Source organism: Larus michahellis, chromosome 1 (genome assembly GCF_964199755.1).
Source record: "Larus michahellis chromosome 1, bLarMic1.1, whole genome shotgun sequence".
Lineage (NCBI taxonomy): Eukaryota > Metazoa > Chordata > Aves > Charadriiformes > Laridae > Larus > Larus michahellis.
Genome location: NC_133896.1, coordinates 67,931,438 through 67,957,709, shown reverse-complemented (window position 1 = coordinate 67,957,709; position 26,272 = coordinate 67,931,438). Strand labels below are relative to the sequence as shown.

The following is a 26,272-nucleotide window of genomic DNA, read 5'->3' as shown; positions in this document are numbered from 1 at the left end:
GATATCACCAGCTGGAGGACCCCAGGCTCTGCAAGTACCACAGCTTAAGGCAAAAGGGTACCACCTGCAAGTGCTCGTATGCTTTAAGGACTCTCTGAAAGCTTCTCTTAGAGCTTCTTAGATCTATATCAGTAGTAGGGGAGGAAAAGGGTTTCCATGAGTGTGCCCTGACACAAATCTGTGCTGCGGCAGTCATGCAGGCAGGAGAAGGGGGAACTTTGGTGGTATTGGCCACCCCCTTCCTGTCAGACAAAATTCACATTCTCAGCTTGTAATTGTAGCTGTTCCTCACCGACTGTCCTGTTATTGTTCACAGGAGCATACGCAAGAGAATGAGAATTGCTACATCGCACTGATGAAACAGGCTTTGCTGATTACAATAGACAACCAGTAATAATATCTGTAATGAAAGTGACTGCAAAATTTCCCTGGTAATTTTCCTCAGTCCAGTTGCTTGTAGAATTAATAGCCCAGTAGAGACCTACTCAATGAGGTAGGAGTAGCAGAGAGGGGTTGAAGAAGAGCATGATCTCTCACTGTCTTTGTTTTCCTCCATTTATGTTCTGGGGTATATGGGGCATATTTTAATCTGTGACGCAATTTGCGGAACGGTATCAGGAGAACAGTTAGCCAGAGCCTCCCCTGCCCCTTCTCTGCCACGCTCAATAAACCACTTAAACTCTCTATTTCAATTTAGCCACACACCGAGTGGTTTCAATAAAATATACGTCCCAGGGAAACCATGGTGTTAAGCATATGTTTATAAAGTGCTTCAAAATCCTCAGGCATCAAGTGTTACCTTTTGAGCTCTTCCCTTGTTTATCAAGTTTTAGCCTATCTCGCTGCTACTTTCTCTTCTTCGTTTCAACAAGCTTGGCACATCTTGTCTTCTCGCCCTTTTCCTGTAGGATTTATATCCCTTTGTTCTGGCTGCTTCTTCTCTGCTCTCGGCTGCTTGCAGGCTGCCTGCCTTCCCTGAAACACCATCCTCCCAACAGCATGTAAGAGCTGCAGCTGAGAGCTATCAAGTGCTAAGCAGAGCAGAATAATTACCTTCCTTGTTTTACACACCATGGTCCTCTTAACACAATGTAAGACAACAGTCACCTTCCTTCAGACGCTGTCACATTGTTAATTCCTATCCAGCTGATCTGCCTCTGCGGTATTCCTTTCCAGCCAGTATTCAGCCTCCTAGTCTTGCCAATGTAAACCAAATTGTAAAGATACTTATATATTTTTATAGGCATGCCATACGTGTGTGTGTATATACATACATATGTAAACACACTCCCCTAATCCTATTTATTATATATGACACTCTTAGGATTAGGTAGTTCAAAATCTGTGATTCTTATGGGTCCTCCTTTCTCAGGATCTGCTCAGAGTAAGTACACACTTTGAAAGCTGATATTTTTCTGACTCTGTGGAGGAAACGAAACCTCAGGTTCTGCTCTCCTTGGAGGCCACCTTGGAATGATGTCTCCTCTTGACACCAAGCTGTTTTAACGGTGCCTTGACTCGCTACCGAACTCAGAAATTACACAAATTTTGATGTTAATTATGAGTAGGTCACGCTAAAATGGCTATATGGGGGGGGGGGGGGGGGAAAGGTGAAACTGGTAACAAACTGGATTTCAGGGGGACATAAAATTCTGAGTAATTTAAGCAAACTAGTGTCATACAAAGAATACACCTGTCTGTGAGTAATCAAAGGAGTTTGTGGCTTATGCCCCATCTGCGTGGGGAAGCGCTCACTTTGTGCGCTCTGAGGACTGTGTTACAAATTTTTCTAGCAGCAGGCTAGAAGTTTAAGGACAATCTACCCATCTAGTTTCTTCCCTTCTTGTAAAACATATTTTCTGTTGATTCCCCCTTCATCCTTTGGGATCTCATACAGTCCCAGTCAGGTCTCAGCCCATGAGGCAAGTAGTTCAGCAACACCTTCTGTCATTCTCTCCCTTCCTGCTGCGCACAGATTATTCAAATGCTTTCAATTAACTTTTTCTTTAACCCTACCACTTTGTGACCCTGCCTGTAATTCATTCATTCTTTTTCTTTGTTTCTTATCGCTTCAGCATGTACCCAGCCATTACAATATTGTCCTTTTGATGATGAAGTATGGAGGCTATAAAGTATCTCTGCCTGACCATTTCCCTCTGTTTTTTATCATCTGGCAACATACTCTTTTTACTCCCTTTCTTGCTTCTTATCTAAACATTTCTAAATCTTTCTTGATTCCACTCCCCTTTTTATGGACCTGGATTCTGCAGCGTATTTTTCAGGATATGCAAAGCTCAGGATTTCCTGTTTACCAGTTTATGCCATTTTGCTTAATGCCGCCTTCACTGTTTTTTTTTTTTCCTTCTCTACTGCTGATTTTTCTCCCCGTGGGACACTTTCCACCAAGTTTGAATTTTCAGTACTTACTTCTGGAGGCCGGTCTCCATAAGAATGGACAGGAGCAGACGGAGAGGGGCTGCTCAGTCATCTGGCCAGATGTGTCTATAATCAGCACGCGTGCCTGCGCCCCCCTGAGCTATGCTGATGTTCCTACTGCTTCATTAGTAACCCCGTGCCAGGCTGTAACTGCAAAGTAAATGGCAATGAGCAAACAAGGGAGTACGAGAGACTCTGACCCTGAATTAATTAGATCATGCCTGTTTCTCCTGGCAACGTGACCACAGTTATAGAGGAGAATACATAGCTCTGTGCCTCGTTCACCGACCACAGCTCTAGTCCCCCCAGCTCTTCAGACATCTGTTCTGTGGACATCTTGTTCCTCATCTCCCTTTCTTTCACGCTCCTGGGACTTCAGTCAGAGCAGGGAATTATGCTCAGAGCTTGATGCGAAATGCTGTCAGATCATTTGCTACAGCTGCAGCCAGCCACAAAAGGACCTAAAAATCAGGGATTACCTCTTGTTCATTTGTTTTCTAAATCTGTCTCTTTAATCTCTATTTCTATGACACTGATGATCTCATTTTCCCTGTTGAAAATATCATCTACTCCTGTAATTAGGAGATTGCTAGTTCTGATACAACATCTAATTTCTCAGTATCTCAGTATTATGAGGTCTGAAGTAAGCTACATGAAAAGATGTCTTAAGTAGTTTGATGAAATGGTGGGTGACCTTAATTAAGTGTTAATTTAATAATTGTCTAAACAAAACATGTTGTCGATTGCAACAGTCTGGAATAAGCTGCTTTTGTAACTGTAAGGTTCACATATCTGTGATCAGAATCTCATTCTGACAGCATCTCCTGCACCATCGTAACCCTATGCCTCCCTAATGGACATCCGCACTAACCGTTCTCTCTGCTAATCTCCACGCAGCTGACTTCTGTCCTAGGAATAGCTCACTTGAGACTCCTTGTCTTTTTCCTACCTGATGGTCTGCAGCAGAATCCCACGTGGCTGTCAACTGCTTTTCCCTTTTCATTTGAACTTAAGAGCATCCTTTGTTTGTTCCTGTTGTGCAACCTCAGCCTTTGCCCCGAGTCTCCTTGCTGTGAGCAAGGGGCACATCTACTCTGATCCCTCCTGGAGTTTCAGTTACCCTGTAGCTGGCGCTGATGGGGTTTTGTTTCTATGATACAAAGTGTAGAAGCTTTTGGACCACTGGAAACGTCAGACCCTGGGGACTCTGTAGAGAAAGACATAGGAGATCCCCACTGCTGGGTTGCATGACCACAACAGCAGAGGTGCAGTTTACCTCTCCTCTGAACATGCTGCTCTGGCTATATGAAAGAGGAGGAGCACGCCCAACCACCTCATCCTGATTCAGTAATTCACATGGGTGTTTTGCCTAAGAACAGCTAGTTAGAAACGACCCTATTACACCCCCCTTCTCTCTTATGATCATCTCTACTGATACTGGTCAGCGATGCAAGTAATGGGATGGTCATTCAGAAGCTGTTGGATCCATGCTTACTGGAGTAACGGGTTCTTCAGTGATATCAAAATAATGTTGAAGGTGGCAGGACTGATAACATAAATGGTTGTGGAAGGAGATACTGTGGTTCTATTAGCTCTGAACCTGGTAATTTCATAATAAGGGACAATCACAGAGCTAATTGTAGGAGTGGTAAAATATCTGGGAAAATCTGGACTTGGAGTTAGCTTCCAGGTATCGATGGTCATTACGTTAATCTGCAAAGGAACCACAGTGCCATCCCTGTTGGTAAAGAGATTTGCCTTCTGTCCTAACATAGCACTGCCAAACCAGAAGGGACTTGTGAATTGAACCTTAAAGTGTCTAAAAAGTCCCAGTTCGCAGCCTGTGCTCTTGTTCTCCCACCCAGCACTTGCTTTCCTTTTATGCGACTAGTCTTGCCACTTAGATACCTTTTTCCTCATTTATAACTAGCCTCTCTGGTTTAAAATTGCTGCTGTGTTTGATATAACCTTAGTCACCCTTCAATTAGTCTCCCATACGCTCTCCATCTCACACCGTTACCTCTCATCCATCTCTTGTGCAGAGCCGTCATATCTTCCTCTTTCCATATTTCTTTACTCCGCATCAGTTTCTGTATCCTTCTTGGCTGATTAGTGTTTTCCTTGCTCAGAACATAGAAGCGGTGAGATGCTGTGCAAGAAGAGCACACTGACACTGAGCTAGGAGCCGCAGCAAAGTAGCTGCTTTTTTTTTTTCCTTGGTGTCCTCTGCCACCTCCTCCGGTGACTGATAGTTCAACACCTGTGTTGGTGCTGCGTAAGGCACTTGGGTTTTCTAGAGCCAGTACCTGAGGGCATGAGAGGCAAATGGCTTTGGATGAAGGAGCATTGGATAAAAGCAGCACTGGAAGGTTGGTCTTCCTGGCTGAACAGGCAGGGTCTGCCTTGCAAGAGCACCCCTGTTCAACACCTCTCCGTGTGTCCTTGGGAGCACATCAACCTTTGTACCCCAATCCCAGCAGACTTCCAGTCTACCTTAAAAATATAACTTATGCACAGGTCATCTGTCATTACAGTGTATGGCCCTTCTATATGCCACATTCATAACCTATTTCAGCTCTGATGGCAGTAGCCTTCTTTTCTTTCATGTGCTCCTGCCTTCCTCTGCTATTTTTTTGGCAGACTGATGGATTTACCCTGAAATAATGAGTCTGATTTCCCCCTCCTCTCACTTTTTCTTCCATAAAAAGTGACAGCTATTGCTGTCAAATCAGAATTGCAGTGTTTATGGTCAGTCTGTAGTTGTTTTGCATAAACGAACGCGACTGTGCAAGATGTGAGGCAGCAGGCAATCGCACCCTTCCTCCACAGCATTTATTTTCTCCTTATTATTTTATTTCTGTAAAGCCTCCTGTGTCCGCATGTGCTAAGAAGAGCTGTATAAATAAAAATATATATATGTGCAACATACACACAGAGTCCTTATTTAAGCAGAGCTCTTTCTGAGCACGGTGTGAGGTTTGCGAGAGGAAGTCGGGATCTGGCCCATCATGAATTAAATACACTGCAATTACACAGAAACGGCCTGTGCTGAGATAACTGATGCTCTTCCTCTCTGTTTGTAGTTCAGAGACGCCGGTCAAGGAGGCTTGTGTAACCAAGCCATCATGCTGATCACAGACGGAGCAGTGGAGGATTATGAAGCTGTGTTCGAAAAATACAACTGGCCAGATCGGAAGGTTTGTCTGGGAAGCGATAACGAGAAAGGGTGAGGAAAGGTGCTATCCTGCTATGGTGGGAATAGAAGAGCGTGAGCCAGGACCACGGGCAGAGCGGAGCATTCACATCCTCCAATACCTGCGTGCATCCTGCTGTAAACACAAAAAAAAGCAGCCGGGCAACAGCCTGCTGCGGTGATTTTAGAGGTGGTAGGATCACATATGGATATCTGTAGGTCAGTGCAGATTGATTTATTATTTTTATTCACACGCCTCATTTTCCAAAAGTGTGGGCAATCAAAACATTCTCCTGATAAGATGAGAAAGACTGAGCTGAGTAATCTAAAATTAAAAAAAAAGAAAATACTTATGTAAATAATTTTAGTCCCATCCAGGACTGTTTATCGTTGATCCTGTTTGGGAAAAGGTTTGGCTATTTCCAGTTCTTACGGTGGGCAGAGGAATGGCCCAGACAACCTCTTTAGGTGCCTTCCAGCCCTGTGTCCTTTGAGGTCTGTGATTACAGGCTTGTACTAGCAAGAACAGACCGTGAAAGTGGAATAGACTACGGCTCATCCTAAACCCTCCTGATTTATTTGTTTACCTCATCCCAGCTAGCAGCGATGCGCAAAGGGAGAGAAGCAGCCTACTGAGAGGCCGGAGCACGGGGCTGTTAGAGCAGTTTATTTCAGGATTGGCTCTTTTGTTGTTGGTCAAACACAGGAGAAATGGCGAAGCTTTCTTTAAATGATTCATGGGGCCAGCAGTTCCCCTGGGTAAAGGATTCCTGTGAGCTATAAACCACTCCGCATGTGGTTGCTGAGTGCCTGGCAGAGCTGCGATCATAAAATCAAATAGAATTTGCACTTCTGCCTTGTTATTCAGATGATCCCGGGTGCTACTTGGCTTTCTGAGCTTATTGTAATTGGAAATGAAGTTCCAGCCCACAAAATGCAAAACAAATGGAGCAAGAGGCTCCTGTCTCTGTGTGAAGGCAGAGCTATTGCTTTCCGGCACAAACAGGCGTTCGCACCAGCGTACAGCAGGATGCCAGACCTCGGCCATTTGGATTTGGTAGCACATCACAGACTAATTCTTCTACCTTTGCGTTCTTGTTCCCAGGTCCGGGTTTTCACTTACCTCATCGGACGGGAAGTCACTTTTGCCCCCAACGTGAAATGGATCGCCTGCAACAATAAAGGTGCTGTGTGGGAATGGCTCCCCAACTCCCATCACACACACGCCACACATGGGCTGCAGCCACCGGTTCCTGGACCCCTCTAAGGCTTCCCCACTACAGCCGGGGCCCTGTGGGCCCTTGGTTGGAAGACAACCAAAGGAAAAAGCAGGCCCTGCTAGTCCACGTGAAGTGTGTCTGTGTCCAACTAACACAAGTCGCCCGTGCTGAGGCACCACATTTTTCCTGTCACGGTGCCAAGGGACACTATGACCGCGATCCATGCTGGCTCTAGTCTACCTAAGCCCCTGTGCTTATTTTGTCCCAGTTGCTGGCTTTTGACAATCCGTCTAAAACCCTGTCAGAAAGTCTGATATCTTTTGGCCGAGATGTAAAGTGAACTTCTTTAAGGATTTTTACAGCATTTTTCCCAAGGTTTACAGGTTAACCCCTATATCCTGGCCAAATTCTTTGTGTGCCAGTGGTTTCACTGAGGTACCAGAATAGCTTGTTAATCCCACCTTAAAACCAATATTCTCTGTAACTGGCATGAAATGGCATGAATGGGAAAATCCATTCAGAGCAGGTGAGTCACCTCTATGCGCTTAAAAAGTTAGGTTAGCCCTATCAGAGACCACAAGCGTAAACGAAGAGGGGGAAAAAAAAACCTTCCCTGTTTGAGCATGACTTGGCCTCAGCACATATGGAGGCAGTCAACAATGCTTGCTACATCACTATCCTGCTTAAAAAGGGAAAAGAAGGGAAGACTGAAGTTGGGGGCTGACTAGTGAGGTATATGCACTCTTTTCCCGTTTGAGCAGCGGCTCCAGCAGACTATGAAATGCATTGGTGCACTTGCTACTGAAAGGAATTGGCAGACAAGAATTGCTGGCCTGAGCTGGGGATGTTCAAGGCTCATTCTCCTATTAGCACCGTGAATCACACGTAGCGTTTTAACTTTTTGTTAGATTAAACAAAAACCTGGATTTCAGGTTGTATGTTCAGCCATAAGATTAGCCACAGGGAATTCATGGTGCTGTTAGTTCGCCATCAAATGTGAGAATGGATTCTCCTGAATAACCAAACGGAGAACAAAAATAGGCTCTTTGCACTTGAATTCTCACTTACCAGACTTGAGCTCTGCAGAAGGCTCACTGATGTTGGTTCTTCTGTTTTGACACATTGTATAGCTCTTGTAGTCCTTGTTTCCAAGCACATTAAATCTGTTGCCACATCACAGAGCTTATCAGACCATAAGCCCTTTCACATGGCAGTGTTTTCCTAGTGATAAAAGTTTTCCATCTATCTGACATACTCTGTGTTATACCAAGTACAACCAACCACACCCATCTGGTGAGAAGCAGGACAAGAGTCCTTGTGACATTACACTATGTTAGCATTTCTAACTGGTTAAGCAGCTAGTTTAGAGGACCTTTCGATAACTTGAAGATACTCTTCCCCTGTACTCCTTGTTGTAGTGTTAGACTGTTATGGGTCCATCCATGGGGAGAAAGCTCTGGAAATAGGTAACTTGGATACAGTCTTTGACATCCAGTTCTCTAGCTTTGCACAGACACTCGTTTAAAGATATGGACGATGAGTTAGAAGAGTGACTCACACCTCTGTTTCTCCATGAAGGCTACTACACTCAGATCTCCACGCTGGCGGACGTCCAGGAGAACGTGATGGAGTACCTGCATGTGCTCAGCCGTCCCATGGTCATCAACCACGACCACGACATTATTTGGACTGAAGCCTACATGGACAGTGCGGTAAGAACCTACAGCACAAGTCTTTCGTCAGCAAACTGCAGGGCCTATGGGTCAAACTGGTAAAGGTGCTGGATGCCCAGCTAGTACGTTAGGCATATAACTTATCCCAGCTTCCCATCTAAATATCTTTTGTATATCAGCATCTAAATAAAGTCCTGAAATGTATTTAAAACCAGGAGTTGGTTGATTGATAGAAATTACCGGCCTCTGGCTTTGCTGAGACAGACAGTTTCTTTTCTGCTCACTTCTGGAGTTGAGATGTGTATGCAGACTCAGGTCTGAATCTGCAGTGACCCAGGAGCCCAGGACTAATCACACAGGCACAGCATGACTTAAGTAGTGCTTCTGTAAAAGCAGGTTACCTTCTAAAGGATTACTCACAGGAAAGATTATTTACAGCTCAGGATACAGGTCACAGAGATTTATCTCCCCAGCCCAGCAGCTAACTGCATATTGCTTGCCACTCAAAGATACGGATCTCAGTTTGGGAAGCAGGCTCACTCTTTCGTGCCTTGGGCTATCAAGACCAAACATCACCACAGTGGCCCTGTGCTTAGCCCTGCAGGAAGAGGGTGTATCGCAAAGGACCAGACAGTCAGGACTCCAAACACCCCTTGCTTCGTCTCAGGCCTGTCCTGCAGGAAGACTTAAGACATTTGGACCACGAGCAGGTGCAGGTGTTGTGTTGCCAAGGCAGCTTTGAAATTCAAAGGAGTGAAGGGAAGGACAAAGGAGTAAACCACCACTGAAGGAGCCTTCCTCTGCACTTCCCTAAATAGATGAGGTTCCTCAATCTTAATTTCCTTGCCTTTCTACGTTGTAGAAAGTGAAAGTTACAGTTCTTCTTTTGGGGGTCTCTGTGCTTTCAAGGAGATAAAGTTTTTTCCTACACTGGACTCTTCACCCCAGAGAAGAGTCTGCATAAGTGGGACAGTTGAATCTCACTCCTAGTTAGCTCTCCCTCTTCCAGAAACAAACCTGAGGGGGAAGAAAATCCTCTAGGAACATTAAGAATATTTCCATATGCAATCCCATTGTGGGACTGAAGTTATTAGCCCCAGTCTGGCCAGTGGTAGCTTTATGGTGTCTGACACAGCCCTGGGAAGAATTCATAGTTTTTGGGTTTAAGATCCACGGTGAGAAACCATACTGAGGCCACACGAATCCCAAGAAATATCTCCAAATTAGCCAGGCTTGCACCATCATGGTGCATAGGTGCTATGCTGTCACGGGAAAAGACTATCCCTCACCTCTGTGCAGTGGCTGACCATTGAGGACGCAACCGTGGTGGTAACGTGGGGATGTCTTCTGCTGCTGGAGCTGTGCCAAGTGAGAGCTGGGGACATGGTACTTGAGTGTGCTAAGCAAAACCTCCGGAAATGCTACTAGCTATCTAACAAGTTTATTCAAATAGCAGGCTTGCCACCTCTGGCACTGCTGTATGGTGTCACACTTCCCAAGGTGGCCACAGGGCCTTGTTTGCTGCACTTTTTTTGCTGAACCTCTTCTCTTAACCTCTTGGCTTGGCTTGCCATTCACTTCCTCCGCCCCAACCTCTCCCATCTTTGATTCATTCCTCCATTCATGTATTCATTTGTCTGTTCATCCATGTCTCTCACTAGCTGCCACAGTCTGAGGAGGTAACTGCACCCCTGTGCTTTGTGAGCGTGCTGTGTCCCTCGTACCAGTTGGTGTGTCGGTGACAGTGCTCACAGCCACAGCTGGCCTGTACATCTGGAGGGGGGGTGGGGGCTGTAGTACTGGCAAGAAGAGAAGAGGAGAGGAAATGCTGGATGTACTGGGGAGCTGTGCTGTTGGTTCAGAGTAGGTAGGGGTGTCTGTGTTGTGCTGTAGCTTAGTTCACCCGATCTCTTTTTCCATATGTCTAGTAAGTGCCAGAGAAGTTTACTTGCTGTGTGTTGGTGTGAGCGTTGCTGTGGATGGGAAGTTTCCACACAGAATCATCCAGATCAGTAACTCTCAAGACACCAGGCTCAAATCTCTATTAAGCAACTGCATAGAGTATTGACTGGCTCCTTTATGGCTCCTAGCATGTACAGCAATGGAGACAGGAGCTCATTTCTTGCCTCAACCAATTGAGAGATGGAAAGGGGATGTTACTGGCATCGAGGGATTAGGTGTCCTTTTGATAGCTAGGCATGTTTGGGAGACTCCTTTGCATGTGTCTTGCCTGTTTTACCTCCTTTCCTGTGTGTTTTTAGAGCATCTGCCTTCTGCAGTACTGAGAGCATCTGTTACCTCATTACATGTGCATGTCCTGTATCCCCTGTAGAGATAGCTCACCATGTTGTATCTGCTTGGATTATGATTTTGTCTCTGTTTTTCCTAAGCTTAGATGCTTGAGCAACAAGTATATATAAGCAGGCTCGGTGTGTATTTGTGCCTTTTAAATATTTGTCTGTGGTGTTTCTCATTCGTGGTATTCATGTGTTTGCATTAGAGATGATATCTTGTTTGTAATTTTGCTCATATTTGTGTTGCTTTTCTCTATTCTGTGCTCCTTGTGTCGGTGGTTTTTACACTTGTTTCATAATTGCTCTTGTCTACGCTCCCAATGCGTGGTGGGTATAAATTGTGCCACCACTTCTACAGGTTCCTGTCTCTTCATTAAAACAGCTCTTTCATTTCTCTTGCTTCAACACATTTCACTGGCTTTCATCCCATCCTCATCACCCCACACGAGCAAGCATCCATCCCACGATCCTCTTGGATACAGAGTATTGAAAAATGCTGCCATCTGTTTTTAGAGGGGTGTGGGAGGCAAAGAGGTGGCTAATTGTAATCAACATCTGGGGTCCTTGGGAATTCCAGTGCCTTTCGTCCGGCTTATCTGTGGTATTGCATTTGCTAACACACGGCTTGTTGTTCTGTGGCAGCTCTTTGCATCTCAGGCTCAAAGTCTGTTGCTCATGACAACAGTGGCTATGCCGGTCTTCAGCAAAAAGAACGAGACGGTGAGTGAAACGTGGGCTTCGGTCTCCTTCCAGCCAGCAGAGGTGAAAGGATGCAATGAACCTTTGTGGGGTTTTAAAGCCAGTGGGTCTCCGAAAGAAGAGCCAGCCATTAGGGACTGCGGTAGACCTCTGGTAGTGATGGGAGCCTGTTAATTTATCTGACAAAATGATAGTCTGTCATTTCCTCTGAATGCTATTTCTTCAAAATACCTTTTAAATATGAGACTTCTCCCTGTTTTATCACTTTCATTTTCAAACTGAGCCTAATTCACAGAGCCATAAAGTTTCAGGCTGGAAGAGATCACTACCTTGTCTAGTCTGTCCATTTTATCGTAGACCTTTACATTTCATAGAGGTGGTCCTTCATGAGCCAAATAACCTGTGTTTGGCAAAAGTGTCATTGAAGAATGGCATCTAGCCCTGAGCTCTCCATTGTGGTTTCTCACTCTCCATTGAAAACTGGTGTCTAAATTACACTTTTAATTTCTCTGGCTTCACCTTCCTGTCATAATGGCTTTCTCTTCTAGATTAAAAGCCTGTACCCTTTGGTATCTTTTCCTGGGAAGCATCTACTACACTGCAATAAAGCCAAACCTGTCTATCTTTTGATATGATAAAAAGGTTGAACAATTTCGGTGTCTTTGATAAGGATATTTCCTCTGGGTTTTGAAGCCCTTTAGACACTCTTTTCCGTACCATTTCTAGTTTCTCAGCATCCTTTTAAAATGGTAGATGGCACCTTACCATTGCTGTACAAGGGATGAAACTCTTCATTTATGTCCTACAAACACTTGTCTGCTTTCTCCACCTAAGGCTGACCTTAACTTGTATTACACAGCGCTGCAGTGGGAACCTGGGTGTCATTTTTCCATCATGCTCCCCAGACGCTTATTAAACCAACTAGTTCCCAATTTCATGGGGATTTCCTGGATTCCTTTTTTCCTAGGTTAACAATTTTGTATTTGGTATTTGGTTTAGTTGACTCAAGTTATCAACCGATCCATGTTGTTTTGCACGATTGCCTTGTCTTTATTCTTACACACATTGAATGAAGGCTTTTGTCCTCAAAACTTGTTTTCAGTTATCTTATGTTACTTCTGAATCGTAGTAAAAAATGATGTCTAGTATTAGGTAGAAACACTCCTCTCCATAAACATGGGAGCAACCTCTTTAGACTTTTGAGATACGTTAGTTTATTTTAAATGAACATATTCACACAAGCCTAGAAAGGACATGTGAGAAATGAGTAGAAAGACAATAATGTGTACTCAGGTAGAAAACTAACCAGGTTTTGCTTCTGAAAATGGATTCTCCTTTTTTTTTTTCTAAGCGATCTCATGGCATTCTCCTGGGTGTGGTGGGCTCTGATGTACCACTGAGGGAATTATTAAAACTTGCTCCACGGTATAAGGTAAGACTGAGATAATGCGGTTTGTTATTTTGCACAGCGAAGTCACTAGTAATTCTTCCATGGGCATGACTGAAAAATCATTCCTCTGCCCGTAGGAAGAACTATGAGCATAAAGCAAGAAATGCTGGATGTGGTGATGTGTGGTTTCTATGTAGTACTCGGGAAATCATTCACTACTGGAAGCTCTCTTAGGCTGCTTCAGAAACAGAAGGACTGGATGATCCAGCAGATTGGCAACTGGTCGTGGAGCCTTTGCATTTTGACGGTCACCAGCCTAGATCCCTCAGAGATGATACAGATCTGACAGCCTATCTCAGAAGAATTAAAGTTTTACATCCAGTTTCCAGTGGACAAAAGCTGCCATGCCAGCTGGCAAAAAAGAAACAAGTTTCACTGTCAATGTTCTTAGCAGAAAAACTGAGGACTTGAATGGACTCCGGAGAGCCAACTTTTCTGCCATGCCTAGAGGTTCCCTTCTCCAGATCAGCGTGAAGATTTCTTGGCAGGACGGTGTACAGGAAGTTGGCTCTCACTCACTTGTGCTGTACCTGGATAGAGTATTTGCTCTCCAGAATTGTTAGTTCAACAATTTCCCAGTAACTCTATGTTCCATACATCTAAAAAAATATGTTCACCCGTAGGAAACCCCCCCAGAGATGCACTGTTTAGTTTGGTTTCTGCCCTAAATTCTGCGCAGTGACCTTTTGTTCAATCAGTCTGCACGCCAGGAGACAGCAAGCACATCTGAGGATCACCATGAAATCAACTTGAGCCATCATTTCAAGTTTTCAGTTTCTTTTAAATAATTATCAGACAACTACTACCAGTTAGGCTGCTCGCAAAATCTGATTGCTGAAGACTCACAGGACTGAAAGCGCTGTCAGAAGCTATGAATTTGTCTGGGGCTTCCAGATGTGGATGCAGGGTAGACCATTCACATGCAGCTGTAGGAAATGATCGTTCAGGCAACCGAGGAACTATGAGTGTTGGGGTGCATGCACTCAGCATGCAAAAGCTAACTGGTTTGGGTCTGGAGGAACCTTGTCTAGGAGCTTCAATTTTTATACACATTTATTTTCTCTATAAGACTAATACCTTTTCATCTTCCTCCCTCCATGTCACTCAAAGGTCATGTGTCACAATAATCTTTCTTCTAGGCTGAGGAGGAACACTGTTCTTTCCTCCAAGCAGTGCCAGGGAACGAGGGAAAAATTATTTGAAGGATTTCTTTGCATCAGAAGCAGGACATGACTCCCCAGAAGCTCTTCAAACTCTTCCAGACCAGTTTGGAAACCTAGGATCCTCAACTTGAATCCCCTGGCATGTGGGTTATAAAGGACCAGATCCAGAGTTACAGCCCTTGAGAGCTCATAAATTTATGATCGCACTTACTGGGCTGAGAAATTTCAGCTTTAATAGGCCAACAAAGAAGTTTGCTGCAGTCCTGATCCTATATCTTGGTTTCACTCTTGCCAAGCTGAGCTGAGCTCAGTGTGCTTTGCGTAACTGTTTCACATAGAGAGAGTCCAAAGTTTTGATCTGGAATGTGTGAAATACAGAATTCATTCCCTCCAAAAAGGCATAGAGGGATTGTAAATGACTTACCTCCTCACTTCCCTACTATTGTTGCCCCTCCAGGATTGTCTCTATAGGAATATAAAGTTGCGACACGTTTTTTGAAGATAGAAACCTTAGCTATTCGTGTTTTCCTTGAGACACCTCTTGTTTTGGCAAGCACGGACTATCAGCAGGTTTTTAGCAACTCAGGGTTTAGCTGGAATTTGTATTATATATGGGCTTGATCTGAGTAATTGCTCTCTCGGAAATCTCTTGCAGATCAGGTCAAGCCAGTGCCTGCTCTTGTTAGATTATGCTATTCCTTAAAAAGCATTATAAGAGTACAGGCTTGTACAGTTGGCCTAGCCTGGGTCTGGTCTTGCCAACACTGAAACATAATGCAGAGCTCCTCTGAAGACCGACCGGGTTTCCAGGGAAGCCATCTGTGAGATTCATACTCACTTGTTCATTCACTGCTGTGCGTGTGTAGTGATGGGCATACAGACCTGTCACCGCTGTTTCTCTACTGTTTACAACATTCCCCATCGCTGCCCATTTCAGTGCAGCACTGCTGTGCCTGCTGTGGAGAGTTTATTCTGCCTCTGGGTGGTAATTGTCCATGAGGACAATCAGGCTCCAGGAGAGCATCTTTTTCTGAATGTGTACACAAATCAACTACCTGCCCACCCTTTTGTGCATCCAAGCATAGTCAGCCTGCCCGGACAAAGTGGCCAGAGATCCAGAGATAAATGGTTCGGAATTTATTTTCTATTTTCTGTTGGTCAATACCTTTAAAAGGAAAATATTTCCGAATGTTGGTGGTGCCAGGGTATCAGTGGCACCCATTACACAGCAGTGTTTCTAGCTAAAGCACTAATTATTCTAATGCCTTTTTCTCCAGCTGGGTGTCCATGGATACGCCTTTCTGAACACCAACAACGGCTACATCCTTTCCCACCCAGACCTCCGTCCTTTGGTATGTATAGCTGTGAATTTGAGAACATTTACTTACTTAGTCAGGGATGCACCTGATTTCTGCTGTTTTATTGAGCTGTGAAGACTACCAGGCTCTGATATATAGGCACTCAGGAGCACAAGGGCCAGAGAAATCAATTCCACATACCTAGATGAATATATGCATACATACCTGTATGAAGCGTAAGGCACCCTGCCTCTCTGTTCTCCATAAGAGTCCATGTGAGGGCTGTATTTGTGTGCACTTGTTGTACTGTGGGTGCACGTGTATCTGCATCCCTGCAAGGTTTCACTGCCGGGCTGAAGAAACAATTCCCCTCATATTAGGAAAAATTTTTACACTGAAAGGGTTATTAAGCATTGGAACAGGCTACCCAGGGAAGTGGTTGAGTCGCCATCCCTGGAGGTATTTAAAAGACAGGTAGACGTAGTGCTTAGCGATATGGTTCAGTGATGGTTTTTGTCAGAGTTAGGTTGGTGGTCGGACTAGATGATCTGAAAGGTCCCTTCCAACCTAGGCGAGTTGATGATTTGGGCATATCTCCTACAAGAAGATTCAGCATGAGCAGCACCCCAGTAATAGCTACCCAGCAGCTGTAGTGTTGGACGTTTGGGGAACCTGAGACCTGCAGAGTCCAGTATCACAAATCTTAGTATCATGTTAAGTCAGAGACAATTTAGAGACAAGTAGGCCGCAAAGACCTTCTGGGACTTCAGGGAGTGGGCACAAGGACAACGCTTCTCTCTCAAGGTGCCACCTGGTGCTCCAGACCACACATCTGTCTGAAAAAAACAAACAACAAAAAACAACAAACAAACAAACAAAGAAAACCAGCTGGCCTCATTACTCAGGTACCCAGGCACACAATGATTTTATATTTCATACAGAAGTCCGTCGGCACAAATCCACCTGTGCACAGCTGTAAGTGTTAGTGTGGTTACTGGCAAGAGAAAGTGCCACCACACAGCAGCTGTCTTCAAAAAGGCGACTTTGCTCAGGGAGACCACAGGCACAGGTAGTTACTTCACTGCTTTATCCTCCGTGTGAAATTGGCCTTACTCAGTCTGCTTCACACCTTTTCCTTCACCTGGAAGATTGCGGGGAAATAGCTCTCTTGCATCATTTAGCCCTTGGTGAAAAGCCTACCTTTCTGTCAGTCAAGTCAAAGCCTAATTCCCAGCAGAAAAGATCTCCTGCTGGTATTATAGTGTTAATGGGATTACACTCTTGGCTGTGGGGAAAAAAACTGATTTCCTGCAGGCAAGTGTATTGTACTGATCGATTTAGAAAAATATTCTCACAAAGGAGGTTCAAGCCTTTACCTGCGAGTTTACCTGTGTTGCTGCCTGTCCCTTGCTCCTGGATCAGCCTCTCCCACTTGAACTGTGCTAGCCCCACACCACCTGCATAAAGAATTACACGGCATGGGACTGAGAAGGCACTTTCACCAAAACACTGCCTTCCCAGTCAGAGAATAAGTGAGACACCCTTATTTTTCAAATTAGGTATCAATTCTTAAAGGGTTAGTTTAGGAACTTATCTAGCTGCTCACTTGTGTATTTTTCTTTTTTTTTTTTTTTTTTTTTAAAAAAAATACCAGTATAAAGAAGGAAAGAAACTGAAGCCTAAGCCGAACTACAACAGCGTAGATCTCTCAGAAGTGGAATGGGAAGACCAGGATGAAATAGTGAGTATCAGAAAGTGAATTTAGCCTTTTTTTTGGAGGTCCTTCTTTCTATTACTTTGGGTGTTTGTATGGAAGGGCCAGGGAGCGGCAGGCATCAGGCATTCCTGGTTTTTTCTGTACCTTAGTGGTGCTGATTAAGACAGGTTGTTGGTCTACAAGAGGACAAGAATGATGCTTCCCTACAAAGTGCTTGTCTTCCTTCCCAGTATAAGTTTTCCTTTTCATGAAACAGGGAGGGAAAAAGATGGCAGGAGGAAGAAGGCACTTTGGAGGGTGCTCCAGGGAGCAAGTCTGTGTATACATGGCCCAAATGCTGCCTTAATGCAAAGCCAAGATAGCTGTGTAGTGTATGGCAGTGTCCCATGACGTTACCCTTACATGTGGTATGTGAGATATAGCTGAAGCCACTCAACTAATGAGATCCGCAACACAGAAGAAACTGCATTCAAACAGAAACTAAAGCTTGCAGTCACTATTAATAATAGACAAAGAGGATAAGGGACTTTAGGCACTTGAGAAAAACAAATTTCCAGAAACCACCTTATTGCACAGGTGTGGAGGCACTGAAAACAATAGCTGAACAGAGAGAAAAGATACCTTTTCTACTGTCTTTCAAGCAAAGTTATAAAAAAACGATAAACAAGAAACAGTATGCACCTTAGCAGCTGCACATTGCTACGTTGCACAACCAGGAACCCAGATGTAATGAGAAGGTAAAGAGGTTCCTCTGTGCATGGTTTTCTTTTACTCAGAAGAATTAGGAGAGAACAGATACTTAAGTTACTAAGATAAGAATTGAATTTGGAGTAAGATAGAATTAGCTGTGGAACACATGCTTCTGGATTACAGGGGAGACTGCTGAGATAAATGGATCCGATGCTAAAGATATCCACTTAAACAGGTAGGACAAACGAGTTGCCCAGCAAGAGGATCAAAGTAGCTACTGTCGCTAGTGCAGGCCAAGTACAAAGGGCCACACCAAAGGAGCCTGGAAAGTGGAAAGTGGGAAATTGAGAAAGGGAACACCACAGGACTGAGTGTGAAACTTGGAAAGCAAGACAACAATAAGAAGCTTTAAAAGCAGTGGAACAGGCAAGATGTAGGTTGCTAACGGCTTCATGGGGGTTCGCTGATGTCTTCTAGGAGCTCTGCTGCCGTTGTAGTTTTCTCTCTCACTGGGGCCACTTTTAGAGCTGCTCCTCTTTACCCAGTTCACTATTTTACAAAAAAAAAAAAAAAAAATCCAGGAAATGAGAGGACTTTGCTTTCCTGTCATCTTTATTTGGCTAGCAGCTTCCTGTCTGACCAAATAACACTGATACCTGAATGCAAATATGATGCAAAGTGTGAGGCTTCTGTCTGTAAAGTGAAAAAAAATGTCAAAAGAGGCATGAAAAACAAAGCCACTACATGTTCCTGTACTGCATCTTCCAGAAGAAAGGAAGATTGCAGTCACTGAAGGTACAGAGACATTCAGTGACGTGAACGGTATCTGCAGTGTGACTTCAGCAAGTCTAGAGACTCTCAAGATACACCCACTGCAGCAGAAAGCTGCCAACATTTCAACGCTCAGATTTGCAGCTATGGTATTAGATCAATGACAGACTCAACATCAGTTGCAGTATAATCTCAGCAACACTGATAAGCAGCAAATTCAGACTGGAAAAATATGCCCAAGTGCTAATGATGTGTAATACAGCCAGCTGCTAAAAAGAATTCTAGGGGAGGGAAGATGGTGCTGTCTGGAAAATACCAATAGTACTATCCGCAGCTGGGCAGCAAGGAAGTTTGGGCTTGCTTGTAAAGCAACACAGGGATATTCTCAGTGTAAGGGGAAAAGGGAAGGGTCAAGGGATCCTTCACAGCAGTCCAGGAGCTGTCACCCAAACAGATTTTCTTCAGCCTTGACAGAGTCACTGAAGAAGAAATTAGCTTGCAAGGATGTTGAAACTGAGTGGCAACACACCTAGATGTTGTGAGACCCCTCCGGTAAACTGTATGTCTGGGTTGGTTTGAAACTACACAAGCAGACAAGGAAAAGGAGTTGGCAGCACAGACTCATTGTCCTGGAGCAGGAGAATTTGCTGTTTGGGGTGTCAGGAACGAGTGCTTCAGCATGCACCAGACCACCCCTTCGTCCAAACTCTGCTACGTATTTTTCAAAGTGGGGGCCAGCAAGAGCTGGCCAGAAGTGTCCTGCCTAAAAAGGACTGAGCATTATGGGGGCTCACAGACACCAGGACTGTAATTGACTTCTCAATGCAGGAAAAGCTATTGAGGAAGAAGCAGCAAACCTGGACTGTGGCACCAACCTACAGCCACCATCACCTGGGGGCCAGGCACAGGACAAGTAGCCTGCCTGCAGACTAGCTGGAGGTGAGGAGATCCAAGGAGATCTCAGATATCCACTGACCTATTTCTCCACTGCCTTATGGGGCAACAAGACATGCCTAACATTCAAGAAGATATGGATGAAACAACAATATCTGAACTAAACCCAGAACCCATAAAAAACGCTGCAGGCTGTCAGACCAGAAGAGAGAGTATGCCATGCCTCTGACAGGAGGTCAAACGCTTTTAGCCAAAAAGGAGTAATAGTACCAGTCAGTGTTTTGATTTCCAAGATGTGGGCCTTGGGAAACACAAGCTTTATATTCTAGGTCTGTAAATAACCCACATCAAACAGCCATAATAAACAGAACTGTGGCCTTGTAACACGAATGCAGTTGAGACTGGCCAGCACCTGAATAGAGGCCTGTCTCTGGAAGTAAGGAAGCAATTTGTGTGAATGAATAAGTTACTTCCCACCTTTTTTTCTATCCAGGCTCAAGCAATAGGCTGATATGCTCTGGCAGGCTGGATATAAAGTTAAAGCCTCCGCACTTGTGGAAAAAATCCCTGGCTCTTTCTTGCAAGAGGCTGGGAGTCACTGTGAAAATTACATTTTGCCTTTGGAACATGGATTGAATAAAGTGCTCTTCTTGCTGCCTACCCTGCTATCACACAGTCTTGCTTTGCTGCGTTAAACAGCTGCTTTACTGCACCTCAGAAGTGGTGCTGAATACAGCCTATAATTTATAAATGAGCTTTTAAAAATGTCCAAGATTTTTGGAATCAGTCTAGGGGCGTTAGTGGGTTTCTCAGGTGTCTCCTCTTCCAGGCTCTCAAAGCACTGTGCTAATGACTTTCTGGCTGCCAAACGGTGAAGTCTGAAACTTGGACGGGCAATTTCATAGCTTCCAGATCCTTTCCTTTCGCTAAAAAGACACATCAACAAGCTTTCAGCATAAGCCATTATTATTCTGTGTCACTTATCAGCCTGACTGAACAAGGATCCTGACCACTGAGAACAGGTTCTCAGCTTAGAAGAAGCAAAAAAGAGCTGGGGTGGGGGGAAATATTCACTCTTTTCTGCCAGCCCCAGTTCATTAGTTCCCGTCCTGCCCTGCCTGGAGACACTAATACCAATCTTGTTCCTCTCTGCAGCTGAGAAGTGCCATGATCAATGGGGAAACGGGCTACCTCTCTATGGATGTGAAGGTCCCTGTGGATAAAGGGGTAAGAAATTATCCTTCCGTTCAGGTCACGAGAGAGAGGGGATGGCAAATGGATGCTGAAGAACCACGAAGGATGTGGTTTTAATGCTCAGCATTTCTGAGTGTGAGGATTTTATTGTTTCACCACATATATAACACATGCGCTAAAGGCATAAAATAGAGCATCGTTAGAAGTGCTCTTTATACCTACTGACATTCTGCTCTTACAAAGGCATTGGAAACGCTCCCTACTCTGTCCAGGCAAAGCCAAAAACCATGTTGTTCATTGTTTATGGGGCTGTGAAATTAATTGGAAATCATCAAGAGTTTAGAATGGGGAAAGACTATGGTGAGCTGACCTAGACAGAAAGAGGTTTGGAGGCTATTTTGCAACTCCCTTTCCCTACCCAAAAACACTCATGAAAACTTTGTCCCTCACTCTGTCAGAATGCGATTTCCTTCATCCAAGTCCAGGATTAAATTTCTATGCAAATATTTACAGATGTTTTATGAAAAGTTCTGGTGAAATGGAGACTTTTGAACGTTCCCTACCAGCTCTAATGCAAGGTTATACATCTTCCCCTGGAATCAGTGCAAAATTGTCTTGTACATTTACGTTCACTGGTACTTTTTCATTCAGGTTTATTTAACTCTCCTAAAGATTTTGGCTTTCATCATTTCCTGTTAGGAAGTATTCCAGAGTCCTGCACGTTACACTGCCCAGAAGTCTTCCATATTTCAGGAAAATTTTCCATCTTTTATAGGGAGCCTTTTTTTTTAGTGATCGGGCTGGCTGAACTGCTCCCATGCTAAGCCACAGTCAGCACCAATTCCAATAAACCAACTGCTCACAGCCGCTGCTGAAATGGTGCCATTTCCTAATGAAGACACCCCTCCGTTTCCTCTGAATGGTTGTGCTGCTAGATCTTGTAACTAAATTCTCTTTCTCTATTCTTGGTGTTTGCAATTATCAGGTACCTGTCAAAGGCTTTGTCCTTCCCTTGGCCAACATCTTGCCAACATCTGCAGTTGAAATACTTGCACGCTTTTCAGTCCCAGCAGTTCAGCAATTATTTTTGTTCCTTTTGTCTCTTGTATCATTTCTGGTACACAAGTACCAGGGCTTCAGTGAATTATTTGGTACTGTTTCCCTGTTGCTCTATAGAGAGCCTCTACTCTCTGCAATAGGATATTTCTGAACAGGGAGCCCCAAATCTCCTTTCTGCTGTCCCTTCAATTTTTTCTCCCTACCACAGCTACGCCAGAACAGCTGCTTTGGTTTCCATGTTTCTTAGCTATTTTTTCCAGTTGCCATTTTTCTACGTGAATCTCACGCCTTTGTGTCCAGTCTTTCTAATTTTTAGGGCTGTTGGGACTTTTTCTCAGTATGCAGAGAAATATTGGTTTGTTTTGTCTTATGGATCACTGTACATAAGGGCTCCTAAGACAGAGTCTGTCTGTTCCTCTCATTAGATCATTTTCCCTCAATGCCCTGTTGTTTACTGTTTCTTTTTGTTTACAGTACTGCAGCTGGTTCTCACTCCACATCTTATTTAAGCCCACTTTAACTGATTGTTTAGAATAAAATTTCACGAGAAGCTGTTTCAACTACTTTATATAAACCCAGATACATTGCATGTCCTTTACTTCCTTCATCCATTACCTTTGTTATTCTGTCAGAAAAGCAATCAGGGTTTTCCAGCAAGATCTATTCTTTGTAAGTCTAGATTGCTTATTTTGCTAGCTTAACCTCTTTCTCTGTCTCTGTGCACCCTCAATAACATTCCTTCTGAGTCATCCAAAGAGACCTTCTTAGTTGAATATCTTAGGGACATCTTTCTCCTCCCCTAATCAGGGAAAAAGAATCACAAAAAGTAGCCTTGGTAAAAGATATTACCTGTTTTATTCTGTGACTCTGCAAGCGTTATGAAGCATAATATGAGACTGAATCTGAGTATGTGACAGTTTTACTATTATCAGAATACACATGGAGTGAGGACCAGAAGTGAAACTTAGCAATTCCCATTTGTACTCTGCTAGCTGATGAAGCAGAGCAGAGTTGAAACAAAGAAAGTGCTGACAGAGCCTTGAAACAAAGAGAATGAGGCAGTCAGACGGCAGAGAGAAGGGCTGAGTGAAGGGGGTAGAAATTACTCTGTCAGCCATGTAAATGTTGATTCCCCAGGTGGATCTTGGGAAGATATTGAGAGTGGAGTGAGATAGAGAGGAGAAAAATAAGGACCTAAGACAAGGGGTGGTTGTTAGAGAGATCTAGTGGCAAAAATACCTTTGCTTGCAGCTTGGGAACAAAAGGGTTATGACTGTGAAAGCAAAAAATCGAGGACATGGGCAGAATCTGTGGCAAAGCACTGACAATGGCGTTAGCCAGGACTGGCTGCCTAGTACAGTGACAATACCAAAACTGTTCCCAGACCACAGGTGCTGGTAGTCAGCCATCTTATCACTGTGCCAACGTGCCCGTGTTCTTGTCTTCTCCATTGCTCTGGGCTATGTAGCAAAGTCCTGCCCGATCGTCCTCAGCCCCACTTGCCTCAAGGGTGCCTCTGCTTCTCTTCCTTCCCATGGATAAGTGGTGGCACCTCCAGCTGTCCTGGGGAGGGCTGGACAGCCATTCCCTCCCCCTGCCTACACAGAGGTTTGCCCTCCCAAGTACAGAGTGGCTGCATGTGCAGAAGAGGGGCAGGTCAGGGGAACAAAGGATGAGCAGAACAAGCCCTGCTGAAGGAAAGGGTCTCAGAGTAGTGGCACCCCTGGGCCATTTTCTACTGCATCCTTTACCCCAGGGGCAGGCCTCTGTGATCAGATCAGACTGACAAGGAAAGGGAGGCTTAATACCTCTTGTACCTTCCCCACACTCACCAAAACACCACCGTGTTCCTTGGGGGTATCACAGCACTTTTGGAACATCTCAGCCCAGCAAAAGACTCGGACCCTGTTGCTCAGCAGTACACAATTGCCATGCATGGAGAGAGAGAGAGGAGGGAAGAGGTTGAGCTGTCTGCCACCTCCTCATCTGACAATAACTCCCCCATCCCCATCGGCCCATACGCTGTGTGCACAAACTGGGGGCACGCTGTGGAGCTGGTGCTGGCTCACCCTTTGTGCCTCGCTCCACTTCCACTGCTGCACGGCTTGAGCAGTTTAGAGCAGGCACGACTTTCCCTGGGGAACACTGAGTTTTCTGTGTTCACTCCCTGTCTCCCACACACATCCTCTCACCTCGTTTTCAGGCCGGGACTGGGATTTTAAACATATTAGGGTTCATATACTGGCATAAGGGTTGGATAGAAACTTTCCAAAAACTTTTCTTTTTTGGAAAAGAGTTCCACTGAAATCAACACTTTCCTACAGGAAAAGGCCAGTCTGGCAAACAGCTGAAGTTCTGAAGCAGCTTTCAATAATCTGAAATATCTTCAGCTGAAATGTCAGTCTGAAAAAAATATTTTCATGTGAATCAAAACGGCTTGGATTTGAATCAGCACTTTTGTTTAATTTGAAAATGTAAATTGTTTCTTTTACTGATTTTTTTTTAACAAAATTGGAATATGTTAATGTTTTGTTCCATTTTGGCATGAAAGCAAATATCAGGAATTTCAGCATTTCCCACAGGAGTGGGGAGACTTGGCCCTGGCTGCCCACCCACACAGTGGGTAGGTTTGCCATCCTGCCTCTCCTCCGACCCCACCTCTCCTCCCTACCTGCCCCACCGAGCCCCCCTCCTGCTGGGGACGATGATGATGTGCAAAGCCATCAAGGTTGCTCTGTACAGCAAAAGAGCAGCAGGGCCCCAGCGCATTGGCTCGGAGGGTGCGAGAGGCCGGGCAGCTTCCCCTCACCCCTTCCTGCAGCCTGTGCAGGAGCAAAGAAAGGCTTAACTGAAGCCCTAGATGGAAAGACAGAGTGGCTGCCTGGATCCTGAAAGTCACAAGTTGCTGAATACGCTGAATACTGCACATTCATCCCTGGCTCCAGCCAGCCCAAGCGGGGTGTGAAGTGTTGGTAATGATCAACTGCTTTCACTTAGCCTTGGGGATGTATACCCCAGGTCCCCATCATCACTGTGCTCTTGGTCTGTCAGATGGTCTCTCACTTTCTTATTCATGCTCTTCTTCCAGAAACGAGTTCTCTTCCTCACCAATGATTATTTCTTCACGGACATCAGCGGCACACCCTTCAGGTGAGCAAGGACTCACATGACACCAATACGGTGTATCAGAAGTCCTGCCATCAGGGACAGCAAATTGGTCCCTTTTCTTCATAAAACTGGCTATGATTCATGAGTAGAGCAGTGTGAATAACTAACTTCTTTGTTCCTATAGCCATTGAACTATTGTTTGGGGTCAACTCAAAAGGAATATTATGATTTATCTGAAGTTCAGAGTTCAAAAGCTATACCTTAGGTGAAGCACGTTGTTTCATTTCAGACATATGAGACATCTTCAATTTTCAGTTCCACTGAATATGTTTTATGTTCTGGTGTATGTCTCTAAACAAAACATTGTTGTAAACTGAAAATTATAAAACATCACATAAGAAATCAAGCAAAAATTTGTGGGTTTTCCCCAGCTGAAATGGTTTGAAATTGGCATAGATTTGAGAAATGTTATTGTTGATCTGAACCTACAATGTTGGCCAAAAAAATTGTCACCAAAAATGCCTCACAGCTCTACAGACAGGTTCCTTAGCCTCTTGTGCTGAAATCGGATCTCACTTAATCCTCTTTTGATGATGTTCTTTTCTTTAATAGCTGTGGAGGGAGTTAATGTCTTTAAGGGTTGTAATTGCAGGGAACGCAGTGTCATGTTTAGGGATTACTCCTCTCCTTGCTGACAAGCCCCCTGTTTTCCTTCCTGCCTGCAGCCTGGGTGTTGTGCTGTCCAGGGGACACGGGGAGTACATTCTGCTGGGGAACACTTCAGTGGAAGAAGGTAGGTTAATCTGGAACAGCCATGCTATCCTAGGGGACAAGGTAGCTACTCTGAACTTCACTCCTTCACTTCTCCTTCATTCTATGTATTATCTGGTTTCAGGTTTGCACGACCTGCTCCAGCCAGACTTGTCTTTAGCAAATGAATGGTAAGTGGAGGAAATCCTGTCAACAACAGGGGACTTTGTCATGAGATTTTGGCATAGTTCCCAGCAATTTGGCTTGAGTTTACCACCCTCTGTGGCCTAGAGAAAAAGTGGTGTTGTTCAGGGGCTGTACCTGGAAAGACCTGAATGTCTCCAAGCAATTCGTTTCCGCCACGTCCTTTGGGGGATCCCACCAAGGCCTGGCACATCCCTCTGCTAAGAAACATCTCTTGAGATTTATCGCCAATCTTCTGCGCTCAGACTTATTTTGTTCCTCCTCATGTTGCTCAGAATTGCGCTACAAAACCTACAGTATGTCAGACCTGTCAAGAAATTTTGTTGCAAGCTTAGAGAGGGATTGAAATGCTTTTTTAAATCCTAGCTTATTTTTGGTTGGCATTCTTCTGAACTGAGGCTAGACCTAATTTCTAGTGAACATGGAGGGTGATTTATGACCCCTGTTTCAATAGCGAGC

General features: G+C 44.5%; 1 protein-coding gene across 1 annotated transcript in view; it reads left to right on the top strand.

Moving 5' to 3' along the window:
• CACNA2D4 (calcium voltage-gated channel auxiliary subunit alpha2delta 4) overlaps nt 1-26,272 on the top strand; it is a 132,408-nt gene that overhangs the window by 26,225 nt on the left and 79,911 nt on the right. Inside the window, exons 11-22 of the mRNA XM_074584261.1 lie at nt 5,520-5,633; nt 6,735-6,813; nt 8,428-8,561; nt 10,184-10,201; nt 11,459-11,536; nt 12,867-12,947; nt 15,406-15,480; nt 17,081-17,167; nt 20,654-20,725; nt 24,840-24,901; nt 25,585-25,652; nt 25,755-25,800. Coding sequence (XP_074440362.1) covers nt 5,520-5,633; nt 6,735-6,813; nt 8,428-8,561; nt 10,184-10,201; nt 11,459-11,536; nt 12,867-12,947; nt 15,406-15,480; nt 17,081-17,167; nt 20,654-20,725; nt 24,840-24,901; nt 25,585-25,652; nt 25,755-25,800 — 914 coding nt within the window. The remainder of the gene's footprint in view (nt 1-5,519; nt 5,634-6,734; nt 6,814-8,427; nt 8,562-10,183; nt 10,202-11,458; nt 11,537-12,866; nt 12,948-15,405; nt 15,481-17,080; nt 17,168-20,653; nt 20,726-24,839; nt 24,902-25,584; nt 25,653-25,754; nt 25,801-26,272) is intronic.